At 40.1% G+C, this 19,580-nt stretch overlaps 1 protein-coding gene and 1 pseudogene across 2 annotated transcripts; one reads left to right on the top strand and one right to left on the bottom strand.

The window, feature by feature from the left end:
- The first annotated feature begins 1,154 nt into the window (after window positions 1-1,154).
- On the top strand, window positions 1,155-3,348 carry LOC147497915 (U-box domain-containing protein 40 pseudogene; annotated as a pseudogene). Its single transcript, XR_015194164.1, has one exon. The product of XR_015194164.1 is annotated as a U-box domain-containing protein 40 pseudogene (transcript).
- A 10,880-nt stretch (window positions 3,349-14,228) lies between these two features.
- Window positions 14,229-18,565, bottom strand: LOC147497916 (DNA glycosylase superfamily protein). Its single transcript, XM_086560189.1, has 4 exons — window positions 18,052-18,565; window positions 17,328-17,528; window positions 14,613-14,669; window positions 14,229-14,516 (listed from the first exon to the last, which is right to left on the bottom strand). Exons 1-4 carry the CDS (start codon window positions 18,457-18,459, stop codon window positions 14,265-14,267), a joined length of 918 nt encoding a protein of 305 aa, XP_086416315.1. The 5' UTR covers window positions 18,460-18,565; the 3' UTR covers window positions 14,229-14,264.
- Window positions 18,566-19,580: the final 1,015 nt, after the last annotated feature.

The following is a 19,580-nucleotide window of genomic DNA, read 5'->3' on the forward strand; positions in this document are numbered from 1 at the left end:
GGTGTCTGATTTTAAAATTAATTTTAAATTGAAGTGCAAGAGTCTGATGAGGTTTTAAGTTTGTTAATTAAGATTTTCTTCTCGTCATATGATATTATTTGTATCTTCTTCTCAACGATCATTCCATAACTAGCACTGAACCACTGAGTAAAACTCCTGCAATAATGATATAACTCTTTTGTACTTCCAAAAATGTTTCAGCTAACTTACATTTGCCAGAGGGATCAAGTATGCGCTCTTCTTTCTGTCCAGAGAATAAGTGTTATGATTAAGAGTTAGAAAACACAATATCAATGTTCACTACTTGCTTGAAATAGACTAGCAGCATAGAAAGTCAAAGAAAATCATTCTATTTAACCACTCCCTAGAGGTTTAGAGAACCCTTGGAATATCTGTAACACTAGCAGAACCCGTGACCACAGGGCGTGACACTTGCCTTTGACAAAGTTTGACAAGCTACGAAGTTGAAAAAGTTCTCAACTTAAAACAGAAAAAAAGCTACCATATTCCTTGCTTTAAGAAAAATATTGTTGTCGCTTTTTGTAGTCAGTGCACTTTTTTGTTGTTGTTGCTGAAATGCAAAAGATGGATTAAATGTGTTGGATCGTGGTACTCTGGTGGAATATCTCATGACGACTTGCAGCATAATGAAGACAAAGTCCATCTTTGAGGATGTTTGGCATCTATGTCTCTAATTTCTTTCGTGTGTTCTTAATGTAAAGAAGTTTTTGCACTTTACTTGCAGTATACCTGACATACGTTCGCCTACCCTTATGAAATTCTAGTCTTTAGCAATCTGCAATCATTCACCATTCCATCTTAGAACATTACTTTTTAAGTGATGTGGTCAATAATTCTTAGCTGGTCCCATCATAGCACGTTTACAGCCAAGACTTAAATAATTTAGCTAGGTTAATCCCATTTTTTCAATTAATTAGTTTAGCTAAAGTTAATGCCAATTGCATAAACATAAAGAGGAGACTTGGCAATTAAGTAACCCTTTCAGTATGGTGGTAGGTGCTTAGCCCTCACTTGACTTGGTCATACTTTTTGAATCACCCATAACCAAGTCCCCACACCAGCAAAAAGCTTGTGTAATCTACAGTTTCCTTTTCAAGTCATTGATTCGGTCACACTGCTGATAAATCAAACCAGCTCATGCGTGGTAAAACGGTTTTGAACAATCATTGAGATGATCTGTTCATGAGATTTTGATATATGGAGCGCTCTAGAGATGCTCTAAAATTTTAGCCTGGCCACTTTAAATGGTTCTCTTTTATTTTCTTCTGTATCAACTTTGGAGGTCTGGAGTCTGTTCATATCAAAACTTTTACTTCGGAGTTAGGAGTAGTACATATATGATTAGGATGTGTCTGTTATTTTAATCCCAGAATCTCATTATGTGAGATTCCAACTCTTGAACCAAAGTCAGGTGAAATGAACCTATCCCATGCAAGTAACACAACAACAGTTCTCCTTCCTTTACACCAACAAGCATCAGTATTCCAATCTAACAGTTTACGCTCCTCTCTTTCTCAACAATGGGTAGTAGCAAAAACAGATGGAAGATCACTTTCTCTCGACCACCACTACCACCACCACCCAAAGAATTCGTCTGTCCCATTACTCAAAAACTAATGTCAGACCCTGTAATAGTCACTTCAGGCCAAACCTTGGAACGAAACTGTGTTCAAGTTTGTAAACACCTCAACTTTACACCTTTTTCCTTCGACTTTTCTACTGTTATTCCCAACATTGCCATCAAATCCACCATTCTAAACTGGTGTGATAGTAACAGATTCATTCCACCAAAGCCTATCGACTTGAGCCTAGCTGAGAGCCTCGTTCGTTCCTTGATGGCCTCTGAACAAGAGAATGTGCACAATAAGAAATCACAAGTATCAGAGTCCGAGTCTGAGTCAAGAAGGAGACCAAGTCATTTCCGGTTCAGCTCGGAAGAATCCGTTGCTTCTTCTTCTTCTACATCAGAGAAGATCGCTGTTGAACATTCCTCTGCTAATGCTGAAGAAGAGAAGGTGGTCGTGAAACTGAATAGTTTTCAAGTTTTTCAACAAGAAGAAGCTGTGGTATATTTGAGACATATAACAAGAACTGATCCAACAGTCAGGATTCCTCTTTGTACCCCTCGTTTACTGTCAGCCCTTCGATTTCTTGTAATCTCGAGAAATGCAGTTCTTCAGTTAAACTCTATTGCATCTTTAGTGAATCTGTCTCTAGAGATGGTCAATAAAGTTAAGATCGTGCGGTCAGGATCAGTTCCACCTTTGGTTGAAGTGTTAAAATTTGGCTTCCCTGAATCTGTGGAGTACTCAGTGAGTTTGATTTTTAGTTTAGCTCTTGATGATCAGAATAAAACTGCAATTGGTGTGTTAGGCGCGTTACCACCACTTCTCAACCTACTTAAATCAGAGAATCGTCGAGTTAGTTATGAGTCGTTACTTGCATTGTATCATCTCTCACTTGTTCAGAGTAACCAGTCCAAGCTAGCTAAGTTCGGAGCAGTTTCAGTCTTATTTGGTTTAATGAAGTCAGGGAAGTCGGTTAGTTGTGTGATGCCTATATTGCATAATTTAGCAATGTGTGCTGAGGGACGAGGGGCCATGCTGGATGCAGATGCTGTTAAGTGGTTAGTTGACATGTTGAAGAGGAGAGGGGCGGAATTGGTAGTGAGTCAAGAAAAGTGTGTCGAAGCTTTATATGGACTGAGTTGTGGGAGTTTGAGGTTTAGGCATTTGGCTAAGGAAGCTGGAGCATTGGAGGTATTGAATGAGGTGGTGGAGAGAGGGAATGAGAGTGTTAGGGAGAAAGTGAAGAAGATGTTAGCGATGATTAGAGAGGGCGATGGAAGAGAGAAAGAGGAGGTTGAGGAGGTGGATTGGGAGAGCTTGTTGTATGACTCCGGAGTGGTGAGTCGGAGTCATTTTCGACTAGGGTACGGCTTAGACTTGCCAGATGCCAACTTAGCCTGAGTTCAGGTAAATATATTAGCACGCGGCATTTCTGGCATAAGATAAGGTTTTACAGTGCGTTTGGACTTTGGAATGACCATGTTTATTCAATTTAGCTGTCAGTTGAGCTACAACCTTTGGCACCTCCTCTGCCGGAATGAGTTTTTTAAGGATAGAAATGTCTTTGCTTTTATTTTCCGCAAAATAATGTATTTAGGACCCAGATGATTGTAAAAGTTTGTAGAAAGATAGCGACCTTAGTGTATGGAGTAAAGTTGTGGTATGCTACTCTGCTGTGATTGAGATTGATATAGTTTTTTGTCTCTGGAGGACTTTGAAGTTTATAAAGTGCTAACTCAAAGAGTTCTGTGATTTCCTACTTTGAAACTTCTAAATAATTTCTTTGATGAGCAAACATTTTAACCTTCAGCAAAGCATAATTTGGAAACGCTTTTATGTGGGGGAGAACCCAATTCAAGGGAAAGGAAGCACTCAAGCACCACATGACCACATACCAAGGGAAGGCAATTCCACTCATTTTGAATGATTGATCTTTAGGAATGGGGGATATGGAATTGTTAAATACACAGGAAGGGTAGCTCCTACTGAAAGAGAGCCAGTGTCATAGAATTCAGTGATGCAGCTTCAATGTCGTATAGCGCCAGTAATATTATTAGTGGTAATATGTATACCAAAGAAGCTGCAGGTATGTAAATGACAAGCAAAGGAGAAAAATACTTTCACCATCCAAAGTTCCATTGTGTGCCTTGGTTTAACATTGTTTGTTCTTTGTTTCTGAAGTCTAGAGGATTCACTAGGCAAATGCAACAAAAACAAAATTGTTCAAACTTCAAACAGAACAGAAGATGACATCATAAGGAGTAAGTTCCTTTGATACAAAAGCAGACATCTTGTGCTTGGAGCCTTGGACTCATCCATATTCATTTATAGGAGTTCATATTACTTTGTTACTTAATCAGGCTTTCTCAAAAACGGACATGTCCGTTAACAGACATGTTCGTAGGCAACTTATATAGTGTCGTGCATAGCTTATACAATGTCATCCGTATAAACTATGTTTTTGACGACACTGTATAAGCTGTGCAAGACACTATATAAGCTGTCCCGGACATGCCCATTTTAGAGAAAGCTGTTACTTAATTGGTAACTTAATATTAAGTTCAAAGGTTGTGCAAGACCTATTTGGCTAATGAAATTATGCCAACGCACAATGAGGTCCTGGAATAAAAAATTCTTGTTCCTCATATTGGCAGCCAATCCAATAGCGTAGTGTAACTTTAATAGCTATAACAATGAGAGAGAGAATTGGCTCCATAACCTTGACTTCTTATCATGATAACCATAGTGTCCATGTTACAACGTAGGGTATGAGAGTCTCTAGCTTGGTCCCAAAGGAGCCTGCCCATATCGTTGGCTAGTTGAGAATTACTTCCTGTATAGATATTGAACCTTCCAATGGCTTTTCTTAGAGACATAGCAAAGCATAATCAAATGGTTTGTGGTCTCTGTGTGACTGAAATAAAAGGGCCCATCATCCTCTAAGTCCATGCTTCTATCCATTAAGTGTGCTCGAGTTAAGATTTTTCCCTGAATTGAAGCACAAACCATATAAAGGATTTAGACTTGGAAGAAATGTGCACCTGCCAAATATATGGATGGGGACATGGGGTGATTGATTGTCAAGCTCATTCTAACGGTGAAAATGATCATCTTGAACGATACCCTTAATACTGAAGAAGGCATTAATTTAGATGAACATTATGGCAATTTTTGTAGAATTCGAGACTCAGAGAGTTAGAGGAGTCCCAACCGTTGTGTACTTCTATTGCTCGAAATGATCGCTATTTGGTTGGATATTTCCTGGACAGAATAGTCTTTTCGGATGGTGAAGGATTTCCTGGAAAAGAAATGGAAATTGAAAGGGTCTTTTGACCTCACGACTGATAAGGAATTGTTTTACATGAATTTTATAAGCTCTGAGGATCGCCAAATGGTGTTAGAGGAGGGTCCTGTGTTGAGATTATAATCCCACATCGGGTGTTTAAAGTCTAGCCAATCAATATATAAATCATGGGCTGCTTCACTTATCACCAATTGGTTTTAAGTTGGATGTCCATCTTCAATATCCTTGCTAGTTTGGTTGGAAGTTCACATCATGGATGATGCTAGAGAAAGCAAAATGACGAGGACCTCACAAAATGAAACTGAGTTCTTTAGAGATAAAGTAGCACTTATTTTGCCTAAGAGCCCATATGTAGTGTCTTCTAAGGATAAAAAAACAATGGACTATTGTGAGCCCATATGTAGCCCAAGTTGATTTTTTTTTTGTGTGTACTTGGGAGGAGATCCTAATTTCTCTTAGTGGGGGAAAATCCTAATTGGCTCATCTAGTGGGGTAATACTAGTTAACCCTTAAAAAAATGATTTCGTAATAAAAAATAGAACACAGGGTAGTGTCCAACTGTCCATGTAGATTGTAATAAATAAAGCTGAGTCTGCTGGGGAAATTGTAACTAACAGTGTGTAGATAGAACTCTACAAGGATTCCTGACATAAATAGGCTTGGACACCTCAAATAAATCAGATTAGTAACATTCGTTACCTTGTTTCTGCAACTTGAGAGGAGGAAGAAGTTACAGATCGAACTTGGTGAGAGCAAGAATAAGAAGCTAATGTCCGTATCAATGGTTATTCTCAAGAGAAGAAACAGTACTGAAGTTGTTGCTATGGGGAGAAAAGAATTCCCCATAGGGCATGATGTTTATGAACTACATGAAGAGATAGGGAAGGGAGGCGCTGCAACAGTGGCAGTGTACAGGGTGTTCTGCTTCCCATTGAAAGAAGAGGTTGCTGTGAAGATTCTGGATTTCGAGAAAGATGACCTGAACAATATTGCCTGAGAGGTCCATATAATGAAACTGGGGAACCACCTCCAACGAACCTTCATGAGTGTGGTCATATACATCGTGATGTCAAGGCCGGGAACATCTTGGTTAACTCACAGGGTGATGTTAAGATTGGAGATCTTGGTGTTTCTTCTTGCCTTTTAGATTCTGGTGACAGGCAACACAAAATAAATACAATTACAGCCTTACAGGGACACCTTGCTGGATGGAGCCGGAGATTCTGTCAATGGAAGGGCATGGATACCACTTTAAAGTGGATATATGGTAGGCAACACAGCGCTGGAGCTTGTCATGCGCCTTTCTCAGAATATCCTCCTGTGAAGGTGTTTTTAATGACCCTGGCAGATGAACCACCGCATTTAGAAGATGCAAAAGACAAAAAGTTCTCAAAGCATTTCAAACAGATGATTGCGATGTGTTTAGTAAAAGATCCATCAAAACAACCTTCTGCAAAGACGCTTTTGAAGCATGTTTTTTAGGAACTGCAAGTCCAACAGCGAGCACTTTTGAAGAAGCTTCCTTCTACTACTCTTGGGGAAAGTATGAAAGCATTATTGAAGGTGAAAAAAGTTGAAGATATGCTCGCACATGATAAGCTTTCTGAGGTGCAAAAGGAGGAGATCTCGCAAAAGGAGTACTTAAGAGGAATATGTGACTGGAACTTCAATATTGAAGGTATTAAGTTACAGGCGGCACTAATTGAAGAAGTTAGAGAGGAAACTGTTTCGGCTGAGATTCTTCCAGAAATGGTCGACGATTTTGGAGGAAGAGCTGACGGGCAAATTCTTCAGCAAAGGGGAAGGTTCAAACTTCAAAATGACATCAGAGAAGGAACTTCCTTTTCCTACCTTGGGCAGCGAAGGAGTTACAGTGACCTGTTAGAGGAATCATATAGAAGTACATGTCTTTTGTTATTTCACATTGTTTGTAATTGAAAAAAGAAAAAAAAAAACTACGCGGTCGCTTGATCTGTAAGCGGGGTAAGGCTCCAAGTACGTAGGCAGCCCAGAAGTTACTTGGGTGCAGTGGCAAAAAAAAGGAAAAATAAAGAATGTTTTCTTCTTTGTGACTTAGTGTGAGCTTGTGTATATAAGTATATTAATATTTATCACTTCGATTTTCACCAAATGATCTATATAGAAGCCAGATGGGAGCAAAGTATTGTTGGGGATTACACCAATACCAATCGGTTCCCCCACTACACAGATAACTTGTATATGAACTCAATTCAACTCCAGATAAATCTCAAATATCACAAACTACCTATACTAACATGCCCAACTCACTAAACAACTATTAACAACAGATAATAATGTAAAGCAATAAAAGCAAACCACAACACAAAGATTTTTACCGTGGTTCGGCCAATGATGCCTACTTCCACAAGAGCCAGTTCTTAATAAAGTGGGAAGGAAGATTACAATCTCTCCTTTTCAGTCTCTCACCTTACTAGATCACTCTTATCTCTTTACAGGGTTATCTCTGTAAAGGTTCTCTCTCTTTGTTTTTTTTGGTCTGGATTCCAATCCTTCTGACTTGTTTGGTTCTGTTAGGTTAGGTTTTCCAAAACCTTGATTTTTGTTTTTATCTCCAAAAACCAAATTTCGCGGGTACTGTAGCAAGGCCCACAAAAATATGCCCGAAGCTGGCTGCACCACTCGAAAAGCGAAGTCTACCAAGACTGAAGCCGAGCTGGCGCTGGCCACTTTGAAGCGGGTCGCCCTATGTTATCGAACTCGAAGCGCGAAGTCGCGCTTCATCGAGCGGCGCCGCCTGCCTTATGCGATGCCGAATTGTCCCGTTTTCGTCGGCTCGGTTCTCTCCTCATGTGAGGGATAACTCAACAATCTCCCCTCCCGAAAAGTGGGGGCTACCTCCATGCAATTGCCAAATCAACGGGAGGAGTGTCTTTGCCATTCCGCAATAGCCTGACAAACATCAAACTTACCTTTCGGTAAGACTTTGGTCATCATATCCGACCCGTTCTTGTCGGTATGGATCTTCTCGATACACAAATGCTTGTCTTCGAAAGTACTTCTCTAATCCAATGATAACGCGCGTATGTGCTTGGATCTAGAATGAAAACTTCGGATTCTTGCTCAAGTGGATGGCGCCTCGACCGTCGCGCATAGAACTACAAACCGTTTTACGCTTTAGCCCTAGTTTAGGTCGAAGAACCTCTTCATCCATAGCAACTCTTTGCAACACTCGGTGGTCGCAATATACTTTCAGAAGTAGTGGAGGGCAACACACTTTTGCAACTTAGATTGCCAAGAAACCGCTCCCCACGCAAAAGTAACCGGATAACCGGAGGTGGACTTCATCGAGTCAACATCACCGCCATATTCCGCATCGGTGTAGCCTTCAAGTAAGGGCTTACTTCCACCAAAGCACAAACATGATTTGGAAGTGCCTTTGAGATATCTCAATATCCACTTAACACCTTCCCAATGTTCTTTACCCGGTTTGACAGAAATCGCTTTACCACCCCAACGGGCGAAAAGCAATGTCCGGTCTAGTACACACCATGGCATACATCAAACGCCCATGCGGATGCATAAGGAATCTTTTCCATCCGACTCTGCTCATGCTCACCCTTAGGACACATCTCTTTGGTCATGCGGAACCGCCACCAAGCGGATAACCGACCGGGTTTCGCTTGATCCATGTTGAATCTCTTCAACACCTTTCTCAATGTAGCTTTCTTGAAAGCCACAACTTCCCACTCTTCTCGTCACGAAAGTGATCCGCATCCCAAGTATCTCGCTTTGCTTGACCCAAATCCTTCATCTCAAAGGACTTACTCAAGTCTTTCTTCAAATTTTGATATCTTGTTGATGTTTGGGCCAACTATCAACATATCATCCACATACAAAGAATAAGACAATGAAATCTCCATCCGAAATCTCCTCAACAAACGCCTGATGATCTAAGCGGACTTCTTGTATCCTTGCTTCACCATAAAGGAGTCAAACTTTATGTACCAATCGCCTCGGTGCTTGCTTCAACCCATACAAGCTCTTTTATCGGCTTGCATACTAGGTGCTCCTTGCCTTTGACCTCAAACCCTCGGTTTGGTCCATGTAGACATCTTCTTCAAGGTCTCCATGAAGAAAAGCCGCCTTAACATCTAGTCGCTCAACCTCTAGGTTCATACTTTTCGGCCATACCCAATACCACCCTGGATAGAAGTCATCTTCACTACAGGAGAAAAATCTCATCAAAGTCAATCCCTTTCCTTTGACCGAATCCCTTCACAACAAGGCGAAGCTTTGTGCCTTGGGTGAGGATTGTTCTCCCTCATGCTTGACTTTGTATATCCACTTATTCTTGAGAACTTTTCTCCCCGTGGGTTTCTCAACTAACTCATAAGTGTGATTCTTATGCAAAGAATCCATCTCGTCATGCATGGCCTTCAACCACTTTTCTTTGTCTGTACCTTCAAGTGCCTCTTGATAGTACATAGGTTCTCCACCATCCGATAGTAGCACGTACGTATGTGGTGGATACCTGGTTGAAGCTATTCTCCCTCTGTCAGACCTCCTTGCCCCATCTGCTGGTGCCTCAGGAGGATACACTTCTGCTTGCTCTGGTGGTGGTTCATGCATCTCATCTGCATCTTCTATACCAATAGGTTCTATCCCATCATGAGCAATAGGATTCTCATCATGAGCTTCAAACTCATGGTTCTCGTGATTCTCAATGCCTTCTCGCGACGTTCCACAGTAGGAACTTCTGGTTCTGAATCAACAAGATCATTGGTGAAAGCTTGTAGCTTCTCACCCTCCTCAAAGTCTGCTATGGTTTGGTCTTCCAGGAACACAACATCTCGACTTCGGATTACCTTCTTGTTAATCGGATCATAGAGTTTGTAACCAAACTTTTCATCTCCATAACCCGAAAAATGCACCGCTTGCTTTTTGTCATCAAGCTTGAATCTCTCATCCTTCGGAATATGCACAAATGCCCCGCACCCAAATACCCTCAAGTATCCATAATCAACATCTCGCCTTGACCATACTCTCTCTCGGATAATCACTATTCGAGGCTTTCTTCGGTGACAGGGTTGATCACATGCACGGCCAGACGCATTGCTTCTACCCAAAGAGCTTCTAGGTAGCTTAGAGTGAGATAGCATGCATCTTATCCTCTCTACAATGGTACGGGTTCATTCTCTCGCTATTCCATTCTCATTTGCGGTGTCTTGGGGAACGGTCCGCTCATGACGAATCCCATGACTCGCAATACTCTTCAAAATGGCCCAATGTACTCACCCCCATTATCCGGCGAATACACTTCAACAACTTCCCAGTCTCTTTCCACCATGTGGGAATTTCTCAAACACGCCAAGTACTTCATCCTTGGTCTTCGACTATAGACCCATATCTTTCTTGGACGCATCATCAATGAATGTCAAGAAGTACGAAAACTCCCCGGTGGGACTTCACTCATAGGACCACATAAGTCCGTGCACTAGTTCAAGGACGGTGTCCTTTCTCGTGAGATCGAATCTTTGGAAAGACACCGTGTTGCTTTCCTACCAAACAATGAGTACATGTATTTAAATGTGTACCTTTAATGTCCGGCATGGCCTTTTGCTTAGCAAGAACTTCCATCCCTTTTATGCCCATGTGACCACGGTCTCTTGTGCCCAGACGGATGATAAAGCTTCTTCTTACGCCAGATTCGCTTCGCTTTACACAAACTAGCCTTGTTTTGTAAAGAGAGCAAGTTTTTTCCTTCCTCGCGCTACAATGGAACCTCTCTTTCGGTTTCCATACCCCGCTACCAAACGAGTTTACAAAGCCATCGCCATCTAATTTCCCAAATTAAATTAGGCTTAACCGTATGTCGTGGACATGTCTTACATCCTTGAGTGTCAAGGTGTAGCCGACATTGGTTTCTATATGAACATCTCCAATGCCTACAATCTTGAGGCGCCATCGTTACCCATCCTCACTTCACCATATTCACCACAACCGTAGGTAGTGAAGAATCCCCGTCGCGATTATGGCGTGATAGGATGCTCCCCAGATCTATCACCCACTCAGTATCCCCGACATGAGGTACTTTCGGCCGACACACCACACCGACACAATTCCCACTAGGTCATCGACTAGTGCGGTAGTATCTCTGCACGTGTTTCCGTTCCTCGCACCATGTCTTCATGTACCACGGTTATTCTTCTCATCCCTCTTCGTTCGCGACTCATATCCGGTGGCCTTTGGTGGCACAATAGTAACATTGCCTCTCTCGCCTTAGGAGTTCTAGCTTCACCCCTAGATTTACTTCACCATCACCTCTAGAACGAGATGGTTTTCGCCCGACCTCTCCCCGTTTCTCGTGAAAAGGACCTCTCGAAGTTAGAAGAGCGCCTCTTGCACTCCTTCTAGTCTCCTCATTCAACAAAGACGGGTAGCCATCTCCATGGTAACAATTCCATCCTTGGTCGCTCCATGTAGAAACCGCTAATGTCTCCCAAACTTTCGGGTAGAGCCTAATAGAAACAAAGCCTCAACTTCGTCTCCCAAATTGATCTTCATCAAATGCATCCGATTGATGATATTACGTACTTCATTAAGATGCTTTCGGACATTGAAGAACCTTCTTGGTACTTCGTGGTGCGCAAACTTCTTAACGACTAGCACTTTGTTTCCACCCGACTTCCTCTCATAAAGGTCTTCGAAGTTTCTTCCATAGGACCGAAGGTCGTAGTCTCTTGGGCCACATGGTGAAAGACACCGCTCGTCCAATCCACCGTCGAATGTATCCAATCGCTTTTACGTCAAGCTTTTTCCACTCAAACCTCATCGGTTTTTTCGGTTTTACTCCCTCATTCTCAATGGGAAGTGCCAAGTCCTTGCGGTAAAAGCAAGTCTTCCATCTTGGCTTTCCAGATGGTGTAGTTCTTCCTATTCAGACTCATCATACGAGTGTTCACGGAATGGTCCATCTCTACAAGTTATTTAACCTCAAATCTTCTCTCGGGAATTTCGTCAAACACCTTCCCGACCCAAGATTCGGATAACACCCTGTAGGCTATTCTAACCAAGGCTCGATACCACTTGTTGGGGATTACACCAATACCAATCGGTTCCCCCACTACACAGATAACTTGTATATGAACTCAATTCAACTCGAGATAAATCTCAAATATCACAAACTACCTATACTAACATGCCCAACTCACTAAACAACTATTAACAACGATAATAATGTAAAAGCGGAAAAAGCAAACCACAACACAAAGATTTACCGTGGTTCGCCAATGATGCCTACTTCCACAAGAGCCGGTTCTTAATAAAGTGGGAAGGAAGATTACAATCTCTCCTTTTCGGTCTCACCTTACTAGATCACTCTTATCTCTTTTTACGGGGGTTATCTCTCAGTAAAGTTCTCTCTCTTTTTTTTTGGTCCGGATTCCAATCCTTCCTCGACTTGTTTGGTTATGTTAGGTTAGGTTTTCCAAAACCTTGATTTTTGTTTTATCTCCAAAACCAAATTTCATGCGGCAATCGTTGTAGCAAGGCCCACAAAAATATATGCTGGAGCGCTGGCTCACTCGCTGGCCAGTCGCCCAAGACTGAAGAAGACTGAAGCTGGCCACTTTGAAGCGCCTAAGCCTATGTTCTTGGAACTCGAAGCGAAGTCGCGCTTATCTCATCGCGCTGGCGCCTTTGTATCGCGATGCCAATTGTCCCGTTTACGTCCGTCTCAAATTTCTCTCCTCATGTGAGGGATAACTCCAACAAGTATGTAGAAAGATACTGCCGGGGTAAAATTCAGGGTTGGTGTGGTTGAGAATTTAGATCATTTTTGTTTGTGCAGAACTTCGAACATTATGAACAGCACTTCAAAGAGTTCTGTTGACATCTTACTTCAAAACTTATAAATGTCTTTCATATTTCATGGAACAAATAAATTAAACCTTCAGGGAAGAACCACACAAGCACTTCCACGGGAAGTAAATGGAGAACTGGTATTAGGACTGGGGATTGGAGTTGTCAGATCAACAGAAAGTTTGCTTGTAGCAGAGCCAATATCACAGAAATGAGTGATGCAGCTATAATAGTATAATGCATACCAAAGAAGCTGCGTATATCACATTATTATCACGACATCCAAAATTACATTTATGCACCCATGGTTTTCAGTAGTTTCTTCTTTGTGTGAAGTATAGAGTATTCAGTAGCCAAATTCTACAGGACTATATTTTGGAGGGGATTGCCTTTCAAAAAAAAATTCTACAGGACGCAGATATTTTAAACCAAGCAGAAGATTTTTTTCCCAAGGAGTAAAGTTTCTTTGATACGAGCAGAATACTTGTAAACTTGTTCTTGGACGTAGGCATGTCATGAAAGTCCCTTCTGACTTTCCGAGCTAGATAATTTTTTTCTACGGACAACGAAATTTTCAAATGTTGTGCAAGCTCACGATATGTTCCTGAATAAAAAGGTTGTGATCCAATACGAAACAAGACCATAAAACTTTGGACCCCAAGAATATAAGTGAAATACTTTGATCTGATACCATACAAGTTTATAGCAATCAAATAACAGAGAATCAGAGAAATACATTTCAATCTGCCCATTTGTGAAGTTCAGGTCTATCAGATGAGGTCTTACGTGGCCAATAAGTTTGATAGAGCCCTTGTAATTTCATACTTCTACCTGATAATAGTCAATAGTAAAGGTTAAACCAGTGCTTATCGACTGAGATGCAAGGACCTTTTGTGTACTGTAATAGTTCTAAAGTGAGCACTTCATTCTACACCTCAGAAGCTCTTAATCCTTGGCAACAATAGAAAGGTTGAAGGTTGAGTGTCATTTGTATTGATTCGTTGAGAGATACATCCCTGCATGTGATTCAATAAAAAAAAATCTCTGCATGTGAACTTGTGAAGCCTTTATTCTACAGGCTAACAAGATTGGAAGATGCATTTATCTCTATCTTTCAAATGCTCTCGACTCGTCTATCAGCATTCTTAACTTCTTTCCAAGTACGCCTTAAAGGGTAAAGGGAATTTAAGAGTTAGACACAATTTCAGTTAGTATATAAAAAGGTAACAGGTAGATCCAATATGCTACACTTTTTCTGCCAAATGCCAATCCAATGGCTCAGCAATTGCTCATGCTGTCTTTAGTTAGATGTAGAACCTCATCAAAGTATGAGAATAGATGAGGTGATAAGTTGATACTTTGTAGGGTCGGATGGACATCTTAAGTGGAGATTTTCATCCCGTTTCATCACCCTTGTCATGACAACCCATAAACACCCCCAGCATCAATCAAATCTGCAGTTGTTCCTTCCATTCCAGATAGTTGGGAGAACGAAACACTAAACTATAAAACTTTATTGGGAGGAATCCTCAATTACTAAATTCTTTTAGAACACTAAAGGAACAGTAAATGGACAAAGGGCAATTCGAGGGAATGTCAGGTCTGCTTTGCTGGTCACCCCACTTTGTACTGCATCTCTGGCAAAGCTTCCCATGTGTAACAAACAGGCAATTCAGATCAAACTTCAATTCGTTAGGAAGCCGTTTGTTGAGATGAAGGTATGCTTTTTCCCTATCTGCACTGTCAGGTATCCATCCCATGGCTTTTGTGATTCGAAATACCTGCATAAATATGTAAATGAAGCAGAAATAACAATCAATAGATGAATTCGAGGAAAACACTTGTAAAACTCGCACCTGTAATACTTATATACTCACATGAGTGTCGACAGGAAAATCATCCCGCTGAAGATTGAACATCAGAACACAAGCCACCTGTAATCCATTTTGAAAACAATTACATCCTCAATTATCTGGACAAAGAACAAGTTCTTATTTGAAAAATGCCAATAAATTTGAATAAGAGGATGTAGACTTGCAGATGCCAAAAGGAACAGATAGGTCACAACATTTAGACTTGAGTAAGACGGGGAATAAAGGTAAGACACTACAGTGTAAGAATAAGAAAAAGAAAATCGAAGTAAAATAAGAATCTTTCCACAGATGATCAACTCCAGTTCAAGTATACACACACATGCGACATGAATTACTACGGCACAAAGCACACCGCTTTAAGCATCCAATATCGAAGTTAAGTTTGATAGGAATGCAAGTGCTAGTTGGTTCAGTTGGTAAAGTCTGTGTGAGCTGTTAATAGAAACCCGCTCAGACCTCCCTGTTGGCCGCATTGTAACCATGGGCCGGGCACTGTGGGAAAGTAAACTGGAAAAGCCTTCGCTAGCACTTTGGCTAAGCACAAGCTCAGCCCCGCCTGCCAATTGCATCGGGTTGGCTTGGTTTCATTCTTTATCAACAGGAATTCACTACGCTCATGACTTGTGGTCTTCTCACCTGCCTTTTCATTCTAGAAAAGTAGCTTCTGTGCTCCCCCCTCCCAAACACATACACTGCCTACAGAGTAGTAGCAGCTTCACGTCTGCCTTCTTCATTCTAGCAAAGTAGCTTCCAAGCTGCCTAAGGCTAGAAACTCCCCGCCCACGCGCGCACACACACACACACACTACACCTTTGAAAACCGCTACTCGTCAAGGAGACTATCTATTGTTTGTATCTTACACACCGCACCATTGAAAACCGCTACTCGTCAAGGAGACTATCTATTGTCTGTATCTTTGTTTTACCGATCTTTGTTAAGAGTTCAATAAGAATCTATCATCTCTAGAAAAGAACAAACTTAAGTTTGTATTGGAGAATCTTAATAAGTTTGAATATCATGAAATAATTTCGCAGTTTTACAAAGGGGTAAATGCATTTTATTGATCTTGAAAATAATGCATCTTTTATATAAATATGAGTTAACCATATTGAGCTAATACACATACTCCAAAATGGATCATCATGCCAAATGCCCATATCTCGACCTGACAATGATACAGTGTTATTTAATCTTAGAAATCACCTTTCTGTTCCTCTCAGACCAGAGGTTAATAGGCTTGAATGTAGTTAGAAGCACCCCAAAATATCTATTAACCAAAGAGATTTCTTTCAAGTCCAAAACCATATCATATGTATGTCAGAGAGAGTGTCAGACATGCGCTAAGTTCATATTGTCTTGAAGTACCCATCCTAAAACCCAATGACTGGCTTTTAACAAGGACTGCATGTCCTTATCCCATGCAAATAGACAGACACAGCTTGAGTTATAAGAAATAACCCAATATATTTTCACACATTTTGACAAACCCTCAGCAGCAATGAATCTGAAGATAAAAAAGAGGGAGATAAACAGATGAGGCAAGTGTACTTTGACAAAATGATCTTCCCTTGCTCTGTAAGACAGTTTTCCTCCCAAGAAACAATCAATAGAATCTTACAATTTCATGATCCCACCATGGACTGGATTTATAATCAGCCAAGGAAAAGCTTATGGAAAGAGATGCAGCCAACTAAGCTCCTAACTAAATAGCCCTTTTCCTAAACTGAGAAGTTCAAAACCAAAATTCAAAGTCTACAAAAAACTGGCTAATAGGTTAGAGGATAAAAGAGTTTAGACCAAACTTCCTCGCAAGTAAAGGAGGGCCTTCAACAAGAACTGAGATAAACACAGTGGCCAGTTGGCCACAATGTCAACTACTTACCAAAATTGCTAACGCCAAAGCATGTAAACGATAATATTCCAAGACACTTGGTAAAATATATTTTCTAAGCATATTCTGCATAAAGGTTTTTCATGTTTTACTGTTTCAATCTCCACTCCATACCGTATGCATAGATTGGCTCTCAAAGCTCCGAAGATGTGGCAGCCCACCTTTAAGGACCTCGAAACGGAAAAGACATCCATCATAAAGCAAATATATTATAGATATTATTGTGGGCTTTATAAAGATACAGGACTTCAAAACTTCAAAACTCCACCAGGAAACAGAATTTGTTATCCGAGAGAAAATGATCCTCCAATAGAACAAACACGACTTTCAGCTCACTTGCGGTAATCCTCACAATATTGGCTTCAATCTCCAATGGAAAAAAAATGGAGTTCTTCATACAGATTCAAAATGTTTCATAACGTTGTCTACTTGTTGAGAGACGTGTGTCAATTGGCTTTTAACTAATTTGTTTCCAGCCACACAAACATACAAAAAGTTTTATACTTCTATTAATCAATGAAATGCTTGATCTCTTAAAGATCAACTAATCGTAGCATCTGTTTGGAAAATTTACTGGTGCACTAACTGCTCAACACTCTGTCCTTTGTGACCATACATTACGTTTCTATATCATTACAGTATTAAGAGCCAGAATCTCATTGCAAATATTCTGAGTTTTCCAATTGCAATAGATGTCACACTATTGATAATTACTTTAGTGCTATGTTTTTGGGACTCTAATTAGTGCTAGGAATCATTTCTAACAATAAATAATCACAATTCATATACGCAAAAAATGGGACCTTACTAGGAAAGAATATAATACCGTTTTAGGGCCAATTCCTTTGAAACCACTGAGCTCAGCCTTGATTTGATCAACTGGCAGGTCTCTCAAGTACTCCAAGCATAGGTTCCCTTTCTTCTCAAGGAGGGTAGCAAGTAAGTTTTTGATGCATGAAGCTTTTGTAACAGCCAAACCCCCACATTTAATTGTGTTCTCTATACATTTGGGGTCCGCAGCAAGAACCTTTGGCATAAAAGATAGATTGAAACACAGTGATCACATGAAAGATGACTCTTAAGACAATTGCATTCAAACTTTGTAGTGAACCATTTAACACAGCAACACGGAAGCCACAATTGGTTCAACGCAAAGCAGGTAAAAAAAAAGATGCAAATTAACTACCATAAAACAATGAATTCCACCCCCATTTTCTAAGTCATTGACCCTCGTTACTCAGCAACAAGCTAAAGCTCCATTATTCAACATGGAGATAACTGAAGGCAAGCTGGTGAAAACTCACACTACCCACCTCCATTTTGTTAATATTACACTTACACAATATGTCAACTTCAACAAACCAACTCAGTAACGCAGTCCACATGCACTTCATTTTGAAATACTAAATTTTACTAACCCCTTCATTCAAACATCGATATAACTAAATGGTAGCAAATGCATAACTCAAAATCCTAATTTAACAACACCCAGTACACCAAATTCAACAATTCAACACAAAAAAAAACATGTATTTTGTACATATACTCACTTGTTCCCAAGTCGGAAAAGCAGCTTTAAGAGAATCAAAAGCCCTTTTAGAATTAACCTCAGTAGTATTCTGTGACAACAGTGTCCTAACTAAACCATCCAGCACACTCTCCTTTTCACCATCTTCCACTTTCACATCATCCTCAAGTGATTCTAATTTAAAATAATGATTTGTTTCTAAACTGTTTGATGAAATGCCTGAATGAAACCGAAATTTACGATACTTGGCAAACTCTTCAGGGAAACCGTGTAATGAGAGTAAATCATCTCTAACTGATAAGCATTGTTCGGGTGTGGGACGTGGGTGATTTGGGTATGGTTCATTGAAGATCGACAGATCATTTTTAGGATTGTTCTTGTTTTTCTTATTTGAAGAGTTGGCAACATTTTGCTTACGAGCTTTCTGCATGGTTTTTGGTCACGTGCGTGAGACCCTGTCTTTTTTGTTAGGTTGGGAAAAGAACATTATAAACAAAAACTCACAAAAGACAAATTATTATTCAAGTCAAATTTTGAGACAGAGATTTTGGCACTCAATATATCGTTAGAGCGGCATATAAAAAAAAAAAAAAAAATCGACCGGTTACAAGATGAGCTTTTGAAACTAAAGGTCGTTTGGATTTTTTATCATATCAAAGATCTGCGCTGAAACTAGAGAAATATTAAGAGTCACCAACCTCTAAAACTCTTCTTAAAACTTCATATCATCTTAAGTAATTGATAGAAGTGAGGTTTGCAATATATCACACCGTCAAACAAGGTATGGTTATTACCAAGTTGAAAATGAGATACATTATTCAGCGTAAGGCCGGATTCAAAAATCATATGAAACCCAAAAATATATAAACCCCTTATTCATGCATCAAGCAAAACGATGTTCTCCGACCATAATGTTAATTAAGAGAGTTTACACAAACTCATTATGCAAGATGCTATATCATATGAGACGATCATGTATGAGTGTGTGAGGATAGCTAAAATCGAACCACATTGAGTGCCTTCGTTAGTGTGATGTGTTATTATATGAGGAACACAAGACCTCTTATTGGTGCACCCTTCCCTAAATCAATATATGTGCAATTCAATATACTTCTAAAAGTGTAAATATTAATTCTTTAAGATATTTTCAAACAAATCTTATGACAACAACTTCAAAACACATGCAAAAGTTTATGCAATTACCTATTCACCTAGTTCTTAGTTAGAAACCTCTTTAGGATGCTAAGATGGATTGCAAAATTGAACCCCAAATCTAAAAGCAAAAACTCCCATAATCCTTCCAAAATTGTCAAATAGTCGAGCTTCATAAATTCCCCGGTCCCATAGAAATGGAAAACTTGGATTACCATCATATTTGTGTCTAAAATGCTAAAATGCGCTAACCTACCTGTACAACTACTCTGGAATGATCTACACCACCAAGAACCACAAAAAGATTATTGAATGACAATACCACAAAAAGATTATTGAATGACAATATTTTCGTTTACAACTCTGAAGACTGCAAGGTCAACCACTCGATCTAATGCC

Source organism: Coptis chinensis, chromosome 5 (assembly GCF_015680905.1).
Source record: "Coptis chinensis isolate HL-2020 chromosome 5, ASM1568090v1, whole genome shotgun sequence".
Taxonomy (NCBI): Eukaryota; Viridiplantae; Streptophyta; class Magnoliopsida; order Ranunculales; family Ranunculaceae; genus Coptis; species Coptis chinensis.

What these genes read in the sequence shown, in the direction of transcription:
- LOC147497916 (XM_086560189.1), bottom strand. Translation starts at nt 18,459, where the DNA reads ATGCAGAAAGCTCGTAAGCAAAATGTTGCCAACTCTTCAAATAAGAAA. An exon ending in AAGGAATTGGCCCTAAAACG is followed by an intron (nt 14,670 to 17,327) that starts GTATTATATTCT and finishes AATGGATTACAG; the next exon opens with GTGGCTTGTGTTCTGATGTT. An exon ending in ATTTTCCTGTCGACACTCAT is followed by an intron (nt 14,517 to 14,612) that starts GTGAGTATATAA and finishes ATATTTATGCAG; the next exon opens with GTATTTCGAATCACAAAAGC.